This window comes from Chaetodon trifascialis, chromosome 9 (assembly GCF_039877785.1).
Source record: "Chaetodon trifascialis isolate fChaTrf1 chromosome 9, fChaTrf1.hap1, whole genome shotgun sequence".
NCBI classification, from domain to species: domain Eukaryota; kingdom Metazoa; phylum Chordata; class Actinopteri; order Chaetodontiformes; family Chaetodontidae; genus Chaetodon; species Chaetodon trifascialis.
The window spans coordinates 17,739,550-17,765,018 of record NC_092064.1 but is presented as its reverse complement, the minus strand read 5'-3'; the positions used below and the strand labels follow the sequence as shown (position 1 = coordinate 17,765,018).

Below are 25,469 nucleotides of genomic sequence, written 5' to 3'. Positions count from 1 at the left end.
ATGGTCAAGCTTTTTAGAGTCTCTTTTTAAATTGATCTGTATTCATATGCAGATATCTGTTTGTAGAGCTTATCCAAAATGTCATCTTCGTGTCTCAAGTTGCTAATCGGACTGTAAACAATGACCAGCACATGGAATAGGATCCGTTATCCAGATGTCCACTTGCTATTCCATAAGCCCCAAAACATTTCTGGTTCATCATTGCCAGAAGTTAGCTAATGGGCTCCGAGATTGCTCCGTCTGGTGATTCACAAACTTTTGTTAGTAAGAAGTTTTATTTGTTTATCTGATGTTGATCCAATCACTATTGGAACCATTTATTCTTCTTTTTCAGCAACTGAAAATTCATATTTTTAAAACAGTACTTGCTTTATAGCACCTTTAACATTACCAAAGATGGATCAAAAGCTAGAATAGTAAAGATACACACCGTACAGTGTCAGTCCTAGTAGACTGTTAATGTAGCAACCTCCCATATAACCAGGTGGTGGATTTGCACACTGATTTGGTTCCTGTGCCACAGTGTCAAATGCCTCTCTTATCCCATCCATCCATTTTATACCTGCATGAGCAAATTATCCATGCAAACACACACACACACACACACACACACACACACACACACACACACACACACACACACACACACACACTCACACATGCACATATGGACACCCCTCTCCCACGGCAGATATACACACTCCTCCCTTGACACCCCACTCTGCCAGTCCCACACCATTATGCCACATCTTTGATCATGGCTCACAGTGAAGAGTTTGGCGAATCCTCACAGCCCCCCCCCCCCCCCCCAGCTGTTGCCAGTCCTTCTGCCATTACAATCGGTTGGCACAGCCATCGGCAGCTGCCACCCTTGCATTGAGCACCACCCCTGGCAACACAGATGCCTGATGTGCGTATGTCTGTGTGCACCAAGGTACTACTGTCTACTAACACGTTTGTGTGCACCTACCTGCACGCACGCCTTCCTCCAGCCTCTTATCTTGGTGTGCATCTGTGGCATTGCCTGCTGTTTTGTTTGAAATTCATTGCCATGTGTTAATGGTTAATTTACCAGGCTCTTCTCCAGGAGGCAAGGGATGGCTGCTTGCTTAATGGCTAACTAACTCTGGGAGGGACTTGTAGTTGGCTCATTCCCAGCTCCAGGTAGGGTGTTTACCACGTGTGTCTGTTTGTGAAGGTATGCACTGCAAAATCTCTGTTCTCAAAAAGAAGAAAAATAGCTGTAAAATGGGGAAAATGTCACTTAAAATAAGAAAAGTTCAACGACCAGTCTCAAAGATCTAAAGTTAGTTGTGCAGCCTGACTAGAAATAAGTACTTTGAGAAATTCTGACTTCATCAAAGCAGTTTTGTACTTGTCAGCGTTGATCCAACAGCTTTATCATTTTGAAGCATTAAGTTACTCAGAACCATTAATAAAATCTGAATAAGAAGTTAAAATATCTAATTAAGATAATTAAGGACAAAAAAACTGTGAACACAATAGCTGCCTGGTAAGAAGATATCCAAAAATCAACCATACAGTATATTGCCATGATTCAAGATATTTTATCTTAGTTTTTGCATTTTACATAGCAGGCAGCAGCAGACACAAACAAACTAGGGTTGCTGTAAGGCAACATGATGCTTTTTGTTGGATTGTTTTTCTCTAACAAACTATCTTTAGCTACCATGTTATAGTATAAATGGTCCTTCAGTAAATCATGTGTCTGTGAATCCTTCCCGGTTACAACACTCAGGTGACTGTAAGGCTGAATAACGATGAAAGAAGACTCATTTAAAACGATGTTGTTGTTGATGTTGAAAGAAGATCTGAAGGTTAGAGGAGAGAAAAAAATGGAGATATAGATAATGGAACTGATAAAAAGGAGTCGGGGTTTGTTTTATGTAAAGCAGCCTTAACATTAAAATATAGCAGGAGTGAAGAAAACATAGATGTGGGCATAGATGGTTTAATAGCAGCCAGGAAAAACAACCTGTCAAGCAGAACCAGAAAGTGAGGTTAAGTCATTGATTCTGTTTTCAGTTTCACTACTTTAATTCTTCATATTTTCAGATGACGCACAGAAGCACTCTTACAGCCTTGCTTTTTTCATATCTGATGGTTTGGACTCAAAGAAGTATTGTAGAGTTTAAGCTGCAAAATATGCCATGATTGATTGTCGCTGTTGGCGTTACAGTAAATCAAAGCACATCAAGCTCAATATTTTGATGTAGAAAAACATGAATTCTCATATTTTGTCTCTGAATTTTCTTTTCTTTAAGGTCTTGCATTACAACCATATGCACACTGAAAATGAAACAGAGGCATAGGAGTAATGATTAAACATATCATAATAAGTCATCATAAGTGCAAGAGTGGAAGCAAGGAGCTCAGACCAGCAAACAACAGAGGATCAGATGGATTAACAAGGTACAGGAAGTGGAGAAATGACAAATTTCCCAGCAGGACTTCATGGACACTGTTGATAAGATAAGCACAGGCACAATTAAACACACACATGCATATGCCTGGGACTCTCGGGCAGTGTGGCAGTCTATTAACTGTGTACAGACAGGTAGGCTATTTTCACTGTGCAGCCAACTGTGTTATTAACTCGCACTGCACTGAATCAATTGACAGGTCTCCAGGTGTCAGTGTGCGTGGCTTTTTTCTTTTGCCTCTCCAGTCTCCATCACCGGCTCCCTGGCTGTTCAGGGTCACTGGATGATTGTCCCGCTTGTATTTCTCCTATCTCCTTACCTCAGATTACAGAGTGCAGTCCTATAGGGAAGCGCCCTGGATTACCGTCCACTCACGCTCACCTGTGTCCTGTCCTGTCCTGTCCCCGGATCCCTCACCTTATCAGCTACACACACACTTCACTAGGGCCTCCCATGCGGATACTTCATCCACTGGTTCTATTACAACCCCAATGACAAAAGCATATTGACCTTCTTGTTTCTGACTGCATGAACTGAAGCAGAGGTACACGTGGATAAATACACACACCCACTCACAAACAGATGGTGTTTTCAGCATCAGGCTTAAGCACACAGTGTTTACCCCGGCAGATCCCACGGGGTCTACCAGTTACATTGTTAACCCACCTATTCTGCTCAGTAGGGGAAGCTCTATGCTCCATGCATGTTTGATAACATCCCACACCCATTCAGCATTCATGCCTTATTTATGGAGCTGCATGTGTGCATATGTGTGCGTGAACAATCCAGAGGTGCCGTGTTGGTGTTAGATGGCCTCTTGGGCCCCAGTTGGCCATATGGGTCCCATTCGCTGTTTAGGTGCAGGTATAATGAGGCAGAAGTGACCCTGTTGTTGGAGCACTGGATAGTAGAAGCAGCAAGGGAGAAGCAGAAACATTGCCTATGGGGTTCTGTGGTTGTAGAAGCAGAGGACATGAGCTCCCTGGTGGTAGAGCGGTTGCTGTGAGAGGATGATGACGACACACACGTCTGCAGGCACAGACTGACACACTGTACTTGTCACCGGGTCCGTGTTTGTTCTCCCTGGAGCTTTATTAGGCGAGGCTGCTGGGACTTTGGATGCCCCCAGATTCATCCTGGCCCTGCTCAACACCCCAACATTCACAAATGACTAGTCTTGCTCTTCCTCCCCCTGGACATCTCTATGCGTTTTCTCAATACATCTGTGTCCCCCTCCTCGTTCTTATCTCTGTAGTCTTCTAAAAAGTGCTTTACATCTCATGTGAAGAGCCGAGTTTCCCCGGAGCCCAGTCTCATACCATCAGTGCAGAGATAAACGCAGCCTCACCAGTATCAGTCACAGACCACACTTGATCCAATCCAAAAGAAACTTCTTTATGCTGAATATAGATTTATTGTCAAATCTTTGCTCCACTTTTTGTATTTTTCATTTGAGCCTTGTTTTCTTTTTATTGGATTTTAGTAAATTAAACCACGATGTTGATCTATTGTGCATATGTGCCTGTTAATTTCTCTCACTTCATGCAGGCCATGCAAAGTCTTAATGCGACTGTGGCTTCTTCCAAATCTTTCATGATCTTTCAAAACGTTGTGATTAATATCTGTCTTCATTTTCATCCAAGAACATTCACTTAATCACTTAGTGCATATTGGTTGGATCACATTCGGAGCAACGAATGGCCGTGAATCATACAATCCTTTTTTTTTTCCGTCTCCTTGAATGTGTGAAAGGCAAAGGGAGAGCAGGAGGGAGGGAGAGGGGAGGAGAAATATGACTGAGAGCTTGTATCAGGGGATATCCAGTACATATCAATGCTTATACCCCCGAAGGGCCGAAGGGGCTTCGGTTTTGTCTCTGCGGGTGATGGATACTCGCTGAGTCCATGACTATAGCAGTGTCCCTGCCTGCCCTGTTGAAATAGTGATAAAAAGTCAGTACTTCATGTGCAGTGGTCATCACTCAGAGTGTGTGCCCATGACTACATGCGAGTGTGTGAGAGAGGGAGAAAGAAATAAATAAGAAGAGAAGGAGGCAGACTAAGGGGAAGAGAGAGATGAGTGATTGAGAGCAAGGTTACTAATAACCTTTTCATGTGGTGGATTATGCTGTAGTATTGCCCTGAAGGGACAGGATGAGTATTGGGCCCTTTAGGTGCTCCCAACCCATTTGAGTCTCTGAATGTCCGTCCATTTCCCCAGACTGTCACATCAAAGGCTGTCACAGATACAGGAAACAGCTACATGGTCATAACGGATAAAAAGAGAGTGATCCAATATATTCCTTCCCTTTGAAACTTTTGATTCGCCAGAGGTTGTGTGTGTCCATATGCTTCAAATCTGTCCACTCTATGGAGAAGCATCTTTAATTAATCTCACAGAAGCCGTCATTAGCATGTAATACACAGAGCTAATCTACAGGGTTTTTTTAACCATAGTATTGCTGTTACCTACTGTCTGATTGTCAGCAGTGGCATCCTTTGTTTGTGGTCTTCCACTGGGGACATTTCTGTCTGTCAAAACATCCTCTGTTCTCTGTCAAACTAGCTGAGAATGTAGTGCAACAGCCCTATTGTAGGTCCTTATACCATTATAGCAAGTATACAGTGAGACTCAGCAGAGACTATGGTAAATTGAGGAATAAGAGATTGTCCTTTCTAATCCCACTAATCAGGCCAGTTATTGAATGTGTTAAATGAGACAACACTGTGCCAAAATTATACATTATTTCAATTTTTAATCAAAATTGTGCCAGCAGTGTCTGACATATATTTGAGATCAGATTTACCTTTAGTATTAGCTCACTGATTAGGCCAATCAGAAGTATAGAAAGACACATTAAAGAGCAAAGATGCTCCATCCATCCATGATGTCTAAAATGTCATCAAGTACAAAACAGATGGACAGAGGATGGATGAAGTGTAAACTGTAGCATAACATGTTACAGATGAGTGTCTTTAATCACTTTCCTTCACCGGTGAATAGTCTGCCACCAGATTGCTCAATTTGAACAGCTGTTTACTTTCATGAATAGAATAAACAGCTCTTGGCATCTTGGTAAGAAACAACGTTTTGGCACCTGCTTCATGACCATGATCATGATCATGGTCATTTAACGTCCTCAGGCTCACCAACACATGCGCTGACATCACTCAGGACTGGCCTCTGCGTTGACCTTTGCATGAGTGAGCTTTGTTTGATGTCTTCCCCATACGGCACTCCTTCCTTTCTGTCATCAACATCGCTTTGGTCTTCCTTTCCTCCCTCTCAACCTTTCCACTCATCAAACCGTCCACTGTTCTCCCTTGACCTTCCAGACAATTACATGCCAGTGGATCTATCTGTAGGCCAGGCCTGCTGAGGGAGATATGCTGACTGACAGGTAATGACACCTACTGAGAGCTGGAATTCCCCCAGGACTCGCTGTCTGCTTGCCAGCCCGCCTGCCCGCCCACCTGTCTCCCATCCCTTGGGTCCAGAAGTCGAACTACAACCGCTACATCATTGCTTTCACCATAATAATAATAATCACTGTCCTCCTCCTCCTCCTCCTCCTCCTCCTCCTCCTCATCAGCTTGATTGTTGAGGTCTTCTTTGTGCCACAGACATCACACTTGAACAGTGTGTCAGCCGTCTCACTGTCTGTCACGAACTGTCAGTCTGTTCCCATGTTTTCCCAGGGTTTCCCCTATGTTTCCATCTCTTTCTGTGTCTTTCCCTTTCTTTTTCTCTCTCTTTCAGCCTGTAACTGTCCCTTTAAATCTCTTTCCTCCACCCGCGCCTGTCACTCTGACTGTCTCCGGCTCAGTGCAAACTATCATTCATTTTCACTCATTTGGACTGAAAGAGTGAAAATGAACTTTTGGCATTCATTTCTAGCTCTCCTCCTCCCGTCCCTTTTATTTTAGTCGGAAGGGCCTATTACTTTGACTTTAATTCCTCCTGTGACACCGAGACTGAGGAGGTGGTGGTAGTGGTTATAAAGGAATAGAAAGTAAATGCCTGTGTGGATGTCTGAGCATGTGTGTGTGAGAGACAAGGGAAGGAGGCTGTGTCATAATTCATTGAAGTTGTCCAGAGAATTGATGGGAACTTGAACCACAGGCTGTGCACCAGGTGCTGCCATTTTCTCTCAAGTGATGGAGTAAAGTTTTTCTCTGCCCCCATCAGGGAACCATATAGACACACAGCGATTCACTTATAATATGAGCTCGAACAGGGACGGGACTGAGTAAATGTCAAAGAGTGGGGCTCTTGCACAGGAAATGAAGAAGAGCAAACTTTGCTTCTTTTTTCACACTGCTTATCAAAAGTAACTTTTTCTTATTATTATTGCTGCGACCTGCTATCCATTATACAACGGCCGCCTCATCAACATTTATATTAGTTCCATAAAAATTTTTAATAGCATATAATGAAAGAAAACAAAAAAATATATTCATTTCTGTGTATCGTCACAGTCATTACTTTACAATTTACATATCCAAGAATCCATAAGTGATGGAGCTGAGTTTGGTCTGAGCTGTCGCTCTGTGTTTCCGACTCTTCTCACAGCCCCCAGAGACTTCACAGCCTGTAAAGAATGATCTCCTCCGCCATGTCCAGCTTTGACAGAAGCAGGCAACACACACCACGCAATGCATATTTCTATTTCTGTCGTCATGTTTGACCCAGGGGGATTCATCCTCCCATGAAGGAATGAATATCCTTTTTCCTTTTTTCTCATCGCTTTCTTCCTCTGCTACCACTTCCATTTTCCCTAAATCCTGATTCCTGAATAAAATAGGAGTGACACGCTCATGGCAGTGACAGAGCTGTCAACCAGCTCTGTCCAGGTTAGTCAGGTGTTATGAGCAGGCTGGAGGCAGCAAAGGCTAACTGACTGACTGCATGTTTTTTTTTTTTGTCAGTGTTTCAGGACTGACCTAATCAAGATGGCCAAATTTACTACCACAGTGTGACTTTGTGTAGGCCCTTGGCCATCAGGCAGCTGTTACTGTTAATGTTCACAATCCACTCATGTCATCCCCAGTGAGTAATTGGCTATCATCTTGTCAATTAAATCCCTGCTGCGAATGTCACACCTACAGTTATCAGGACAGACACTAAATGTCATGAGCCTGCACAGCCTGCTCATTCATTTCAATGAGACCACTGCATTGCCATAGTGGGGTCAGCAGGCACAGAGGACTTTGGCAAAAATAGGCAGTGTCATCCAGAAAATGAAGACCATAGTGCTGTGTCATACGGCAAGGTGCTGCGTTCAATTCAGATATGTGCAAGCACATATTCCTGCTCGATTTCTTTGCAAAAGGAACAGTGTATTTCTTTTGAGTGCCATTGTTACAAAGTGGATATTTTCAGCTGCAGTGTCCTGGCATCTGGTAAAGTGTAAAACTGAGAGATTTCTTTCAAATCAGCCTCATATTTCATTGTATCACCGGTACTTACATCACCGCGCCCCCACCAGCTCAGCCCCTTGTATAGTGTATTTTTAATGCAGTGCTGTGTTCAGTCTTTCCTGATAAACCTCTAGCAAGAATTTTAAAAAGTGCGCTGTCCTGAGGCATTCTGTAAACATGTAAAGTGCTACGTGGGGCCCAGCAGAAAGTCAAAGTCTGTCTAATTAAATGAAGCTTGCATGTAATTTGTGCTGAATGACCGGAAAGATAGAGTGCTGGCCTTCATTTTCAATTAACACAATAGGATGTGCTAAAGTTACAAATTTCCTCTCCTCTGCCACCCTTAAAATGCCAATGCCAACAGTGTGACTGTGTGGCAGCAGCCATCCCTCAATGCAAAGCAAGCTTCGTCTCGTGAACTTGAGATTCTTGCTGAATAAACACCCAGTGTCCCTGAGCTGCTGGAGACAAGCCCACGCCAGTGTGGCCTGTGTACAATGAATCATACTCCCTGCTGTCTTTCCATGACAACCATTGCTCATTCTCTATCACCACGTTGTCAGAAATAACCCAGTCTTTCTAAAGCTGAAATGTTTGCCAACAGCTATTGAGAATGGATGGCCATTAGTCGCCATGAAGACATCAAGACTTGGAGTGTTGGCTCAGCTGATTCAAGAGAAATAGAAGTAGGCGGCCTACTTTGCACTGATGAATTGCTTTCAGACTTTTTCAACCCAGTGGGAATGGAGTTGAACAGATAGCAGAATCAGTCTGTCAGTGGATCAAATAAAAGACGAGTGTGTGCTGTATACATAAGAAGACATGAACTCATGGCCCAACATGTTAATGACAGGCCAGCCATTCACACTCCCGGTTTTTGTTGCTGTCCACCATCATTTTTCTCATTTGGCATCCTCCACTCCCTAACCCAGCTAACCATGCCCGTTTTCATCAATCTGAGTGCTCCTGTGACAGGTTCTCCACTGACTCTATTTTATGCTTTGTGGTTGTTCTGTAATCATGCTGACATTGGCAGGGTCCTGTACTGTAGGTGGACTGTATTCTATAAACAATTCCTGTGCTTTCAGTTTATCTGATGTCATTGTGCAGCCACTGGCAGCTCTCTGTTGGTGCTAATGTATTAACAATAGCAGGCAGGAAATGTGGTGGTGCATCCATTTGGATCTGTAGTGCTTCGTGTCAACATCTGCAGCATTTCAACCATCTGCAGTCCCTATGTTTTTGCCAAATATTTAGATTTTTTTCCCTTCGCCTGTTAGTATACAGCCTGTCTCGCATGGCATCTATTTGCTTGTCAAATAGATAGTATTGCTGCTTTTCAGATCCCATATTTTGCAGGTGTTTTCCTTGCAAACAAGAAAAAAGTATATTATTGTACATGGCTCATTATGTTGTGTGTGATCTTGGGTTTGATTGGACTTTGGGTTGAATATTGTGTCAGTAGCAGAGGCTGTTAAAAGTTACAGCAGCCATTCCTGTTTCTGCATAAACCTCAGCAGTTTCTACTACTCCTGAGGTCTCTGAGGTACTGCATCAGCTTGCTGTGTATTTGCATTTGATAGCTGTTGTTTTAAAGCCACGTGGCTCTGCCGTGGTGCCAGATAATAAGATGAATCGGAGGAGAAATTAAATAGAGAGTGGCATTATATAAACAATTATTCCCAAGACACAAGCGCATACAATGCACACGCAGACTCAAACAGTGACATACATGCACCTGCCTTCCCAAAAGTCCTGTCACACAGACATGCTGGATAAGATCCTCAGCTCATTATTCCCCTGAGTGAAACAAGCCTCCAGCCATAACTCAGATTGTTAATGTATACAGTGCACTTCATACACAGACACACTGTGTGTACAAGACCACATGTAAAGTACACACAAGAGAATACATGATACAGTAACACTTGCAAATTACACATGCAGCCAGTTATTATTATCTGAGACTGCTGTCATCACCCTGTCTCATCATCCACAGCCTCAGCGCAGTGTTTTCCTTAAGAAACCCTAAATAGAGCAGACAGGCCACGGTTCTGTTGAGGTTATGTAATGTTCAGTGATGGAGTATTTGCTTCATTTTGCAGTTCATATCACAGCCACGTTGATCAGCTTCATAGGGTGACATTAGTGCATCAGTATTTGAAAAATCCATATACTGCAGTGTTTACCAACCTTCATTACCGTGTGGCTGATATCGCTGTAATGGTGCGGGTATGTGATAATTACTTGACCTGGCTACTGTGAGAGCAACATCAGAAGCTTTATTCTCTTGTCTCAGCCAATATGGCAAACGGTGGTCTGCGGAGAAATGCTGTCATAAACCATGAAGAAGAGCTGTAAGATTACAGCTTTGTAATTATCATCTCTTTATCTCAATGTTGCCATTCAGCCTTTGTCATCAGCCCTCGCAGGTTCTTTGTACGAGGAAGTTGCAAGACAAAGGCAGTGTTCCCTCCTTCGCTTCTTTGTTAATGGCGTTTACATTTACAGGCCCAAAGGGACCCTATTAAACGTTCCCTTTTAATCACAAAATTGGTGATTTAAACACCAATTATCATACTTATTGACTGCGTCCCATTGATAGCTACATTTATGCTTCTAATTCTTTCCCAATTGACTACCAGTGACAACAGAAGATGTAAAAACTGCAGGGTAAATATGCTTTAATTGAAATGACTGTCAGAAGTCTTACAGGCCAGTGGAGTCAGCGTCAGCGTTCAGCCTCAGACTAATGAGACTCACCACATCAGTCCACTCACACACATTATGACAGGTGTGTGGGGACTATAATTACATTATGTGACACCAGGAAATCAGTTTCTTGTCGCCAGGTCTTCCGTGAGCGAGATTCTCTAATTATGTAAGATAGCACCTCCACTTCCGTCTGTGGTGCACACCACAGGGCTCGCGGATGAGATTGATTAAAGTGTGGAACTAGCAATTCCATTTGCCATGCAGTCAGACAAGCAGATTGGCTGTGGTAGAGTTCACAGTCATGCTGCTCCAAGTGAATAAAATAGCTATTAGACAAGCATGACGTACGCCATTTTCATCTGCTGACATGCACTAGCGCATGGATGTTAGGGCACATACAGGTACATGTGCACACATCCGCACACTCACAGATACACAGGGAATATCTGACAGTGAAAAGTTTGTGATGGCTGTCTACTGTCTCTGCTAATTAGTGTCAAAGCAACCATTAAATAGATGACAGATGCTGTTTATATGACGTTGAAAATTCCAAATTAGTTGAGGTTTTGATTTGCAGTTGTTGTTCACATGAATGAAAAAGAAAAAGAAATTTGCACTAGGAGTCAAGCCCCTCTTAAGACATCTTTGAAATGAAACATTATATAAGTTGGATTAAGTCAACTTCGTGCTCACACAAGACACAAACAGTGGTCTCTTTATTCTGCATCACCTGACTTCCTCCTTTGCTCCTGTCATAATTACTACAATCACAACAGATTGCCATAAATAAGGGTTGTAATGACACGCTCGCCCTGTTGACCCTTGTGTTTTAACAGCATACAGCGTGTGAACGTATGTGCGTGTCTCACCCTCTGTGGTGAAAGTTGAGACTGACCTTTCGGTTAAACACAAAATAGACAATATGAAGTACGATGAACTAACGTAACCTTGAAATGATTTGCATGTCACCACAGAAAGAAAAAAAAAAGCCAACAGCTATTATTTTAATCATCCTTCTCTGTCCCTTTGGTCTGCTGCAGTGAATAGAGGCCAGGGTACAAACCCATTAAACTGAACGGCATTAGAAAGGAGGTGCTGAGGGCGGACAACCCTTTGCATTTTCCAGTTGGGAGGTCCCCGACCTTCACATTTACTGTTCCCTGAGTCTCATATAAACTGAGGTCTTTTAATTAGAGCCTTCGGTTGAGTGTTATGGTTCCAGTTGAAATCAGGCATGGCTTTTCCAATTAGAAAGATTTAGTTGTGAATTTCCCAAATATTGATACATGAAACAATGAATAAAATCTGGTTTGTTAAGGTGAAAACAGAAAGGATGGACATGACAATAATAAGCGGACAGCTAAAATCGAGTTTGATCAGCCAATGAGCTGCTTTGTTATTTTGCGTTTTTAAAGGGCATCCAAGTGCATGGTCCAGTCCATAGTGGCTTCTTGGTTGAAGCTGTCATTAAGCCCTATGCAAACCTGCATTAGCACACAGCTCTGTTTCTGTGTGTTGGCATGATTTCAGGAAAAACAAATCTGATCCCTCCTGAACACAATAGGGTGGACTAATCAGCCAGCTACAACAAAACAAGCAGGCCTCTAATGAAGTTGCTACTAATGAAGTAGACGGTGATGCCAAAATATGGGGAAATGAACCTTTGTAATGAATAATCTAAAGGGCCGATATGCAGCTTGCTAAAAAGGAGCACTTGAGGTGATCAATTTGTCTTCACGTCACTATTTCAAAATTCAGATTCATTAGTCTGCCACTTGTCCAGTGTTCACTGCATTCCAGTCAGATTCCAGACCTCAAAGCTGCAGTAGGTAAGATGGAGAAGAGAGCAGACTTAGCCTGAAAATTTGAACCAACACAAGTTCCACATCAATCCCCCTCCCTCTCCGCTGCACTTGTGCCCTGCCTCCAAGCCCCTCCTCCCTGCGGCGTCCCGGCTGCCGTGACAACCAGTAACATTAGCCTTAGCATAGGAAACAAGCTACCTCTGCCTAGCCGCTACATCACAGTCACTAACATACATACATTTGTTGTCTTAGCCGTATATGCTGTTGTTGGCAGCAGCGGTATGGGCAGTTTCTCCTTTGCGGGTGGCTGTTGTGCCGCCATAGCTTTCACTGACCCACTGACGCCGCTCACAGAGCTGTTTGACTGAGCAGCAGCCGGCAGCATGAGCGGAGGGAGGGGGCGGTTCACAGTGTGTGTGAGTAGTGATTGACAGATGTAAGACACTCCCTCAGACACTCCTCTGGCTCTGATTGGTTGTTTTGTGTCGGGCACAGTGGATTCTTGCAAAAAGCAGTGGGAGCAGTAGGTGGGACCAATGGAGCCTTTTTTTTTTTTTTTATTGATTACATGTTTCATGTACTGCTTTCTGGGCATAGCGAGAGTTTTAGCAAATATCACAAAAAATTACTTTTATACAAGTTACCTACTGCAGCTTTAAACAGCTCCACATAAATTGTACAGAGCCACTCAAAATGACGTCCATAAACACTGTAATTAGTCAAGTCTTTCATGGGACTCTGAAAAGATGCTTTTAAGCAGACTGTCTACTCTCCTCATCACATGCTCCTTCACTTTTGTGCATCACACATGGTGGATTTATTTTTAAGGGATGTCAACATAGATGATACCACCATCATGTGAGAATTGCGATTTCTCTTGATTACAGTATTAAGAATGAAACCAATGGCAGTCTTCCACTGGCTTTTTTTGTTTGCAAGACATGTGAGAGCAGTATCAGAGCAAAAAGACAAGACAAGTGTAAGTCTTGATTTTTCCACCATATAAGACAGAAGAACAGAGAGGCTAATGTCTTGAATAAAACAGAAGCTCAGTCTTAAGCATGGCAAAAATCCTCAGTGTATACTTTGAGTAGATAGATGGATGAGTTGTTTCACCAGGAACAAGCCTGAATAGAAACAGGTCAAACATGCAGATGTCTGTCCTTGTAATAACTTAAAAATAGCAGAAATTTAGCCACCTTGCTTTCTTGATGTGCTGCTTCTCATTAATCTGAGGCGCGAGGAGCAGTCATTCAAGGTAATAAGTACTGAGAGCACATGTGCGTGCAGTGGTACCCTGACAAAGTGTATGACTTTGAATAGAAACCAAACCAATGAATTCAAATGGTACTACGCTGAATCACTTTATAGCATCCATAACTGTATTCTTTAAAAGCATTTATTTGATCAAAGGCCAAGTCCTCTGAACTCTCCCCTACCCGCCTATCAGGTAATGGCTTTTCCCCGAAGCAAAGCCCACGAGTTGGAGAACACATTACCATTAATTACCTCATACAGTTGGTCAAGAGCTAGTTCATCTGATCTGCATTTAGCACTTGGTTTGATAGAAAGAGAGATGCAGCCATTGAGTTAATAGAGAAGGCAGCAGATCCTTCAAAAGGATAATGAGTTTTTTACCCTTGGCTGCCACTTTCCAGAGACACTTCAAGCTGCAGTATGCTTATATCACAAAAATCATTGCTCCTTAGGCAGTGCAAGCCTGTCTTCGGACCTTCCTTTTATGTACTACTATAGGGCCAAATGCCTTGATTCTGACTTAGATTGATTAGGAGTTCTTCAGCTCTCTGAAAACACACTTCACAGACCCACCAATCTCCTGTGGTTTGTCTATTCAGGAGGAATACACAGAAGGAAGGATGGACCACTGCACAAAGCAAAGTTTTAACATGGATGGATATATTTCAGACTGTATATACAGTGACAGTATGCAGATCTGCAAGAGGTGTGCAATTGTGTTTCTAACAAAGGAGACAACATTGCATGGCTCCATGCAAAAAGAGCTCTCAATCTTTTAGACAAGACTACTGTTGTTAATGACATGGTATGCAGAGTTTATGTAGTTTGTGCATAATGTTTTGGTGCTGATTGTTGTTGTAACTGTGTTACAATTATAATCCACCTGAGGCTGACATCTTTACAAAAGGATCACACCCGTGAGAGATGCTGAAAGAGATCATGTTTCTGTGCTAGGCGCCGTTATCTTTAAGGAACTTTCATTTCATACCTACTTTTCACTGGGCCTCTCTTCCACAGCACACAGCGTGCAACACCTCAGTTCACCTCCAGGCTACTCATTGATTGGTTTCGAGGACTCCTGGGCCAACTCTTGTTTTCCCTGCGTGAAAACAGCCTTGCTTGTTTGCCAGCTGTCATTTATTGACCACTCCCAAATGTCAACCCCTGTGAGACCAAGACGTGGGTTTCATTCGGTGGTCATACAACTTCAGTACGTCTGTGGATAGATTTACACTGTGTATGAAGGCATTGGACTTATGGTCCACTACATTTTATTGATATTTGTATTTTTGATGGAGACCTGTCAGAGGAGATGAAATTACTCAATTTGTTTCTTGTCAGGGAAAAATGTCTCAAATGAAATTAAGGACAGAAACAAAAGATAAAGCATGTCAACATAAAAGTAATGAAAGGCATTTTAAGAAAGAGAGTAAAAGAGACAAAAAGTTGTATACAAAGGCAGTCAAGTGTCCTTAGAGAGTCAGACGTTATAGGAAACACTGTACAGTTTATGACAGTAGAGACAAAAGTCACTGGATGACTTAAAGGACTGTTGTCGAGGCTAATTAAAGTCCAAATGTTTGATTGGAAGTGATACATCTCGTAGCAACTTCAGGCGGCAGTGGAAAGGCAAGGTGGACCAGGGAGTGTTGAGTTTTATAACCTTTGTGATGTCATGGCGGTGTTGTGGGGATTCTTTTGAGTTCTAGTGGGTCTTGTCCAATGGGTAAATCAGGATCATCAATCAAGCTGAGCACTTGGATGAGTTTTTTATTGAGCCTCAATGTTTTGCCTTCCACACACACGTGGACATCGAACTAAATTCATTTTTAGTCACTTTCAAAAAGGTTTGCATTGTTTAACAACAATAACAGATTTCTTTGGCCACTTGAAGCTGTGGAAACGCCGCCAACCCAATATTGATATTACACCTTTTAAGTTAATATGGGAAACCTGTTGCAAACAGTGACTTGCTTAAACATCCAAGAGATCCATGGCAACATTAATAACATTTATTTGGAATGGCTGCCCACTTGACAAGTCTGATATTCACTCATTTACTGTAGCTCTTGTTCGCTTTCCACTAACTTCTGAGGGAAATATGTGGCTCTTTAGCTGCTTCATGCTCCCCTATGTCCACCAGCTATCCCCTAACTTTGTGTGTGTGTGCTGTGCAGTGTTGGACAGGTAGCATATCATGATGTTTTCAGGACGTTTTGTTAGAATAAAGCTGCCTCCTGCATCTGACAACAATGCTGATAAGAGCGGTGACAGTGAACCAAAATAGTAAAGCAGTGAGCGACAAAACCACAATGAGCTGAAAGGCACTGAAGAGCTCCAGAGAGCTGAGGGGGATGGCAGTGTCTACTCTGTGGGTTTGTCACTACTGGCAACCCCCTTTTTAAACAGTACATGTAGTCATTTGATCCATTATTAATGTGAAGATATTGATTATAGTAGCTTTAAAGTTCAAGGATGTAACGCTCCTCTGTTTGGATGTAAGACATGGCAAAGAAATAACACATCAGAGAGGTGTAATATTTTCGGTCATGATCTTGACAAGAAATCATGGTGAAACTGTTCATTTTAAACGTTGCCGAACATAAATCTCCATCTTTCTTCACGATTTGAAGTGTGGATCCTCAGACAGAGAGGAGTCCAGGGGGTGAATAATGAATATTGCTGAGGCTGGGTTTTATACTTGAGTTTTAAAAAATCTTGAACTTGTAAAGCCTTTAAATTTCCTAACATAAGGCTCCGCCTGCTTTGAGGGAATCTCTGTGGGAATCATGCTGAATGATGATTGTGCAGAATGCTCAAGCCAATTATGGTATAAGTTTGGTCAGATAGGATAGATAAGGCATTTTCCTCACAATAAAGCCATGAGGAACAGTATTCTATAATCTAAAAATGTCAGACTTTGTGGATTACTTCCCTTTAACATACCTGCTTTTCCTCAAAAGATTGTTTTACACTCTGAACAAATCACACTATTTGTACAACATGTTAACTACAAGTCAAGTTCATTGCTCAGTGCAGGCAAATCTCCCTTGACTCTCTACACATAAAATTTTAATTGAATGTGTGCCTTTGATTTTATTAAACTATCCAAATAATACTCCAGAGATCATATTAAGCTGTTGTTAGCTATACATGATCAAGGGGGAGTCCGTTAAGTGCATAAAGAAATGAATGTGTCCTTTGTCCACAGCTTTTCAAGCTGTGACCTGTGACACAGGTGACCTTTCCTTACTACTTACTGCTTCTCAGCAAAGCATTTTCATTTGCTTGTAGGTATTGGCTTGCTGTGAGTTTGCCCCATGATGATATCAGATGAGTGGGTATGTCTTTTAAGATAGACTTGTTTGTTCAGCTGTGTGATCAGCAGGGAAAAGGTCACTTCAGATGCGTTCCAGTCCTGTATGCTGCTCTGCATGCCTAAATCTGACATGATTAGGCTTGAAGTCACAACGCTCCTCCAGCAGGTTTTCTCTTTAATGGATAGTCTGCAGTACATTTACCTTTCAGCTAAGCTGCGTTTAATTGTGTGTCACACTTTTCCGGATAAGTTACTTTTATCTCCTCCCAGTGCCTTCACTATGAATGAAATCTATTTAACTGGAGAACTTTTGTGCTAACACAGTGTAATTGCATTAATTACAAAGACCGCTTTCAGACATCTGCTGCTCATTTCATTGTTTTCCTTTCTACCCTGAGAGTAGACCTGTAGAGGTATGTTCCAGTTGATACAAATTTTGGCTATTCATGCAGCCCACTGATGTAGGCTGAAACATGATTAAGTGGTTGATGTGAAATGTTCAGATGATTATATATATTCAGTAATGGACGGGCTCTTCAGTCACCTCGGAAATAGTATTGACGCCTAGAGTTGTTGAGTTCAAGCATCAAGCCTTCTTGGAGGTCACAAATTCATGGTGAGACTGATCATCTGAAGTATAAGACAGGCAATTTTTCAGTACCTATAAAGAGCATATGTCATTTAATATCTTTCCTGGTTGATAGTACAGTGAACAGATGATGTTTACTGTGCCTTCTTCATTCCCATGACAACAATTTGTGTGCTGTCGAAGGTCACCGAATGAATAAACTTACATCCTTCGAAATAGACGGCCATTGCTAAACCTTTCGCAGTGATAACCACATGACGACAAAGGTCCGGTACACAGGTTGCGAGATCTCTCCAAGGGTTATACATTGTTTTGTCTTGGCAGTTTTGGCAATGGACATACTCAGCCATTTAGATAAGAGGATGTGTTGTAATGGAGCCCAGTTACATTGTGAAATCCTATCCTATCAATAAAAGACATTATGCAGTTGAATCTACTGTCTGAATGTCTTTCATTTTTGCTTCAGTATATTCAGGGAATGCATACAAATACACTACTCAGTTATGATGTTGTATGGAATAATTAAAGTAACCAGTCTCTACAGTCTTATTGTGGTGGAACAGCATTTTTTTTTTCTGCATAAAAAATGAGAAGAATGCATTATCTGCACACAGTCCCTTTATAATTGCCTTTGCTAAGCCATGTATAAAACAGGCTTCAGTTTTTCTTATCACTATACCTCAGTGCAACAAATGCATTATTGCATACAGAATGTGTATAAATCTTTCCTGAGGACAACAGGTTGTCTCATCATTCTTTAATGCTCCTGTGGCAAACTGATTTAATTCTTTAGTACACTTGCACAGTGTAGCATCTCTAAAAAGAGTTCTCTACACACCTCTACGAAAGCCACACAAATGACAGATGTTTTGATGTAGTTTTGCTGCAGGAAACAGTATGTTATGAGTTTATATTTGTGCAGTGTTCTTCAAAATACTTTGGAACAGAACAGGTGCAAGATTTGAAAGCTTTTAAGCTTTCAAGCTTTTCAGATATTTACATTAAATAGCACTCACCCTCTCAAAGCAAAAGTAGATTCCACATGCTAAAAGCTGCTCCCAAAGTGTATGGATTTATTAAGAACAATACTGTAGCACTGTAGGCACTCTAGATTAATGGAGAACAGCGTGCACAAAATGTCAGCTAAGTATTGGTGCTAATAAATCCATGCACCTTGGGAGCAGCTTTCAGTGGATTGGACTTTTATTGCAGATCTTAAAGGAAAAAAAGGTTTTAAATGCATGACCTGTCTTCACAGGTTCTCAGTTTGAATCATCATTGGCCATATGGGCAGCCCTGGCTCTCATTAATTTTGAAAAACAGCACTTACCAGTGGGGATAATTATTTCTTGTTGTTTTTTTTCTCTCAATCCATTGCTCTTTTCCCTTCCCTACTTCTCAGCTGCCATCCTTGATGACCCTATGGAGTGCAGCAGAGGGGAGCGTTTGGCCATTACGCTGGCAAAAGACAGCATCAACAGGAACAGTAACCGCTCAACCACTGGCAAGCTGGAGGTGGACATCTTTGAACTGCTGAGAGACAGTGAATATGAGATGGGGGAAACAAGTAAGTAACATGGGGAAGAAATGCCAGTTAATTGGTGAGGAAAGGAAAGCGTGGGTGTGAATCTGATGGTCAATATGTGTGTACACATTGAGAAAAATATGGAGAAAGTAGTAAGTGTTAGGCGCTGCTGGGTCCAGTCAGCAACCACACCAGCAAAAAAGAGGGTTTCTTATTTTGAAATAAGCAAGCCTGTCAATTCAGGCCTTCAGTCTTCTTCTTCTCTTTCTCTCTCTCTCTCTTTCTTGCTCTTCCCTGAAGTACAGAAGCTCACAAATTATTGAAAATAGATGACAGACTGGTGTGGTATAGGAGCACAAACTGAGCTGTCATGTTTTGGTAGGTGCAGGAGTCAAATGTTGTGTTCATATCTGTTTTTCTTCTCTTATTTATGAACAACCTTCAAACCAACCAACAAGGAACGGGCAGTGTCATGTAAAAATGGCTTAATCTAAGTCAAAGCAGTGTTGACCTTCAGCACAAAGGCTGATGGATCTTTTTAAACGGGTCATTATGAGATTCACAGTAATTTGTCACACATATGTGACAAATGCAGCACTGATGGTGGCTCCATTAACACAGGCTGGAGTACCTATTTGGAATCAATTGTATCAATGCTTCTCTGCGCGGACTTTGTGGTGACTTGTTGCTGCACGCCTCACTGTTTATTGGTTATGTTTTTTTAAATTTTAATGAAAACTATCCAAAATCAATACAGCGCAGTAGGTTTCTGCAGAAAACAACCGATGTACAACTATGACAAGAAGTGTGGGGATTGATTTTCAATATGACACATTCCCACTTTCACTATCCCAAGAGCTTCAGTGGTGCCGCTTAATCCATGGAAACACCGCTTCACTTACCACAACAGCAAGGAACTGCATCACTTTCTCTGCCTGGTTTACTACAAACACCTCCTAAATGTGGTTCCTGTATGTGTGTGTGAGGTGTGCGCTTGCTGGATTGTGTGTATGTTGTGCAAATGTTTTTTGTGTCATAGTGTGGGTGTGTGTGTGTGTGGGTGTGTGTGTGTAATTAGAGGCAAGAATTGGATTAGGGACGGATCAGTGGCCGCAGTTAGATGGAAATATCACAGAGGGAGCACTACCTGCCCAGAATAGTCCCACCCCCACCTTTCAAGCTGTATACAGCACCTAAATGGATGCCTCCTTGGACTGGTTGCTGCTTTTAAAGGCAGAAAACACCACATGACAGGAATCCAGTTCACAAACAGCCATGCTTTCACAGTTATGTATTGTGTATTATCCCACATAACACATATAAATGGTTTGCTTTAGCGCTGCCATGTGCACCTGAGGAAACAGAGAATGATACAATCCAAAAAACATGTAATTCATGAAAGTTGAGGTGAAATTAAGTATGTCTTTCCCTTTCTGATCCTGTCCCTGGTCCTATTGTGCAACTAAACAATATATGCTTATTCTTATAGCAAAATCCAATCATGGTTTTATCCCATAAAACAAAATATGATGTGTGAACCAACCAATTTCAACCAATAATATCATGACATCCACCCACAAATCGATGTTAAACTTTTACGAGCACAGAGCAGAGATTGATTAGTTTGCAACAGCATGCTACATCAGTGTGTCTTCGTGTCACCACCTCAAACCTTGTTCCCTTTTCCCCAAAATATCATGGCTACGGGCAAGCTGATAGACACTTGTTCACTTTTTGTGTGTGTTTTCGAGTGGACGCATGCATGCTGTGTGTCAGTCTGTGTTGTTCATGTGTATCTTTATTCCTGCATGTCTGTCGATCTGTCCTTCCTCTTGTAACCAGCAACTTTGTCAAGCTTTTCTCAAGTCAAACTCATTAGAGCCCTTTAATCATTCCTAGGTTCCAGTAGCTTGTATTGAGCAGGGAAAATCAATGTTAAGCTGAGAAAATGGACGTCAGCCGACCTGTTGACCTTCTGATCATACTGTGACCGCACTGAGCAGTACAATACAATTCTGAAAATTGGCAGCGCTAATGGGAACCTTGACACCGACGTCGATGTCCAGGGGGTCATGAATAGCCTGCGCTGAGGAGGTAGAGTTTTGACAGAGACTTTTCATGCACATTATCTGTCTCTCACACATACATGCACAATGCCAGTGCAGAGAGAGGGCAAATCAAGGTGTCCTCGGGGGCAGGAGCATGTTCACTGGCAGTCAAATCATTCAGCTTTATAATTTGGTGAAGCCAAGCAGACAGGTGCAAATGTGTGTGTGTGAGTGTGTGTACTGTAAATGCATGCATACATGTGTATGGGGTATTTGTGTAAGGTGTCAGTGTGCTCATGTTTTACAGGACCCATGGGTGACTAAGGGATTACTTATTAATCATTCGATTCACTGCCTCTGGATTCACTGCACAGGCCCAAAAATGGTTTCCCCCCTTTGCCTGTTTCACACACATTAATGCGCTGCATTTGCCCTAATAACTGACACCAAATTACCATCAGACACACTTACTTTGTGCACACATGAATAGTACATAGTGTCTGTACTTGTGTCTGCCTCACATCATTGACTGTTGCAGTTTAATTAGAAACCAGGGATTATAAACTCACAAGAAATGGCATTCTGTTTTCCAGTATGGGAGATTAAAGCATATGGTCCGCGTACATCAGAGAGGAGTAAAATTCACATTCGAGAAAATGTTTCTGTCTAAAGATGTGTTTTCATCCCCAAAGGTAAAGCCTTTAAATCAGTCCTTTTAAATGTAGAATGTGGAAAAACAAGATGAGATGTGTGTGTCACTTTTGGGGATATTGTGGCATTCATGTGCAAATGTTCAAATACCAGATTTTGTGTTTTAAGCCTCCAGATATCTCTGCCTGTCACTATTTCTGTCTCTCTGCCTTTCTCGCTGTCTGTCACTCTGTTTATCTGTCTGTGTCTTCTCCCATTTCGGTATCTTTCTGTCTCCATATGTGAAAGTCTGTTATATTAATATCAGTTTCTCCCCCAAGCTACTAACCTCTCCTGGGCAGGGTCTATAGGAGTTTTCTATATGTGCATCATATTAAACATGGTCAAATGCTTTGCCTTACACACGTTTCATGAACACATGTAGGTTCAGATTCCCTTGAGACAGTGAAACGCTGGCTCAGACCACTCTCTGTTTAGAGGTTTAGATAGTCAGCATGTGCATACATTAGCATCTGGCTGAAGAAGGCTTTTTTTAAATGACCCTACTTTCCCAGATAGCACTGACTGACTTGCTTTCTCTCTCGCTGTCTCTGTTCATTCTCCCCCCCCGCCCCACCTCTGATTTCTCCCAGTGTGCCAGATCATGTCTAAAGGGGTGGTGGCAGTCCTCGGCCCCTCTGCCAGCCCGGCCTCCAACTCCATCATCAGCAATATCTGTGGAGAGAAGGAGGTGAGTTTATGCACCCAACTGGCCTCAAGCCGCTGGCTCATGTCAGGCAGCATGCTCACAGTACGACCAGAAATACAGAGTTTGGAACAATGATGCTCATTAGTCACTGTGCCATTTTTGCAGGAGATTGAGGGGGAATGAATTCCTTGTTAGTGAAAATGATGAAATACCTCAACAGTGTCATAACTCTCCATTCCAGTCCCACTCAAATCAAAGCACCGCTGGGCATTTTATTTCTTCTATTCCCCTCATTAGCTTGGAGCAGTTTGGCCCGCTGAGGTTTGGTAGTCACTGTTTTGAGATTTTTATAGAAACACAAACAAACAAAAAGTGCGTTTTTTTTGTGTTGTTGTTTTGAACAGATTACGTGGGTTGTCATCAACCAACCCCTGCTGTCTTACATCTGGTGTTTGAAATTAGGATATTTACCCAGTAGATGATCTAGCAGATGAGATTTCATTGATATTTTTTTGACAAAACCAGTCAACAGACAGATTCTGTTTTCTGAACAGTGAAAAAAAGCATGTTTTCCACAATTTGAACATGACTGAGTGGATTTGGCTGCAGACCCTGACTGCATGCAACACATCCCAGCTGGATGCTAATTGGCTTGTCTGAACTCTGACATGGAGGGTTTTGCTGCCTGATGTCAAGAGACAGAGATGCCTTTGAATTATACAAAACCTCAATCAAAATCAATTATAAATAACAAAGAATAAGATGTCTACGTTCAGAGCTGTGTGTGTGTGTGTGTGTGTGTGTGTGTGTGTGTGTGTGTGTGTGTGTGTGTGTGTGTGTGTGTCTGATAGATTTACTGCCATGCCTTGGCAGTGTGGTTTTACACCATCTGTAGAAAACTAGATTACAAAAGTGAATGCACCAATATTGATAGCATCTATATTATCTGTCTATTTTAAGTACATGTCAGCTTTCTTTCAGTTCATCAATCAGTTTTCACTGGTGTGCTCTGGTGTAGTCCCCACCATAATTGGATTTGGTCCACAGAGAAGCCGCCTTCATAACTGCATGAATTTGATCAGCATGACTATTAAAAGACAGCCCATTACTATCCCAGTCTCTATAATGTCCTCTGGTACAGTACAGCCCATCCTCCTAATGAGACATCAGTCTGTTACAGTGATACACAGACCAGGACACCCTGCTGTTAAAATCTCTGGTGGCATTGACTTGCGGGGCTGCCTGCTTTCAACCACTGACTATGATAATACCACTGTATGAATATTAAAGCTGCCATAAAGTGAGAAAAGACACTTTGTAGTTGTTAAGTGATACGTACAGTATAGTTGTAAATTTCTCAAAGGAGTTGCTACTGATCCTAAAGATTCACAGTTTTGCCACACTGGCTCAACTTTCGTCTTTATTTATCCCTTCTTATGGCACATGTGGATGAGCAAGGCAATAATTTTGATGACAAGTGGACTTTGAAGCTCAGCCAGTCTTACATTTTGTCACAGAAAGTGGGATTATAAGATCTGCTCTCGTCATATTGAATTTATCTTTGTCCTTTCTTTGTGTAACACTGCCTTATGCTGTAATTTCCATCAGGCCATGGCCAGTTATATTTACTGTTTAGGTGAACTCTCAGTAATCCAGTACTGCTACAGAACCTGAAGAAAAAACAAATGCGCGCATGTTACCACATTCAACTCGACAGCTCCATGGAAACTGTCATTTTGAAAAGCCATTTGTGTGTCCATCTTCATCAGCTCTCTAAATGAAATGTCTTCTCTCAGCTATTTTTAGTGGATTTAGGTTTAGTTCAACACACAAACTACTTAGTGTTTTTCAGGGGTTTGCATCCATTGTTAAGTGCAGATGCTCTATCCCTGTACTTACTCTTTTTCTTGTATCCCAATCCGTCTATTGTTAAACACTGAATTCAGTCTTTTCCTATGGTACTAAAGCATTGTCTCGATTTTAACAATAACAGTGTTATTGTGATACTAGTGTTAACCACAGTGGTGTACACCCCTGGGTCACATTTTCCTATAATTCCCTTTCATCAGGGCCTCATTATATGTCCAACATTTAGCTTTGGATGGATGGCAACACATTAAATAAGATAATGCTCAAAATACTGCCAAGTAGGCAGTAAGTATTACAAGCTAAAAAAAAAGAGTCCCTTTTATTCTTTTCACCAGTGACCGAAGAAATATTCTGATCCTTTACTTCAATATAAATGCTTAGTAATTCTGCACTGTATAACTGGAGCATTGAAAATGCCACCCAACTACAATTGTGTGTTGTGTAATTTCCATGTCTGTCACCTTCGTCAGCTTTGGCATATTGTTGCTCTATCATACATCGTGAAGTGTTGTGGTTCACAGGGGTGAGACAGAACTGCAGCTGCTCGACAGCACTGAGCAGGTATTTGTGCTCTTATGTAGAGTCTTTTTTATATTTGCAGGTTCTGTGAAATGTGAGATAGTAAAACGGTTTGAAGTGTGTCTTCTCTGACATGATTTAGTGGGCAGTGCATAGTTTGATGTGCTGTGACATGTTTCTCACCTTACAGTAACATCAAGAGGAACTTGATGTTTGAGTTCAAAAGGCAGCCACGGAGGATCACTCACTTCTTTCACCGCCAACATGAGGAGGAGAACATATGGAACGTTAGAACCTTTGGAAGTGCAGAGAACATATAGTGATGTTGGCAGTGCTGTTTAAAATGTGACACCCAAATCCTCTCCAACACTGTTAATGCTTCTAATGTTAGTTTACTAGATCTGCAGCTTTTATATAGAAAAGAGAGTTGGTGGTGATGCCTCCATAATTTATAATCACATGTTATTAGAAGTAATTTTGTACCCACTCACAGTGCAGGATGAGTCATGACAAATATTCAGTCAGTTGACAGGAAGAGAGGAGGGATTTTTATTTAATTATTTCACATAAATTCATTTTGGACACAGTGTCATCACAGTAGACAACAGATTGATACACCC

General features: G+C 41.9%; 1 protein-coding gene across 3 annotated transcripts in view; it reads left to right on the top strand.

Moving 5' to 3' along the window:
- grik4 (glutamate receptor, ionotropic, kainate 4) overlaps positions 1–25,469 on the top strand; it is a 274,826-nt gene that overhangs the window by 142,420 nt on the left and 106,937 nt on the right. For all 3 annotated transcript variants that reach the window (XM_070969982.1, XM_070969980.1, XM_070969981.1), the window contains 2 exons: positions 18,952–19,116; positions 22,406–22,503. In XM_070969982.1, the coding sequence (XP_070826083.1) occupies positions 18,952–19,116; positions 22,406–22,503 (263 nt within the window). The remainder of the gene's footprint in view (positions 1–18,951; positions 19,117–22,405; positions 22,504–25,469) is intronic.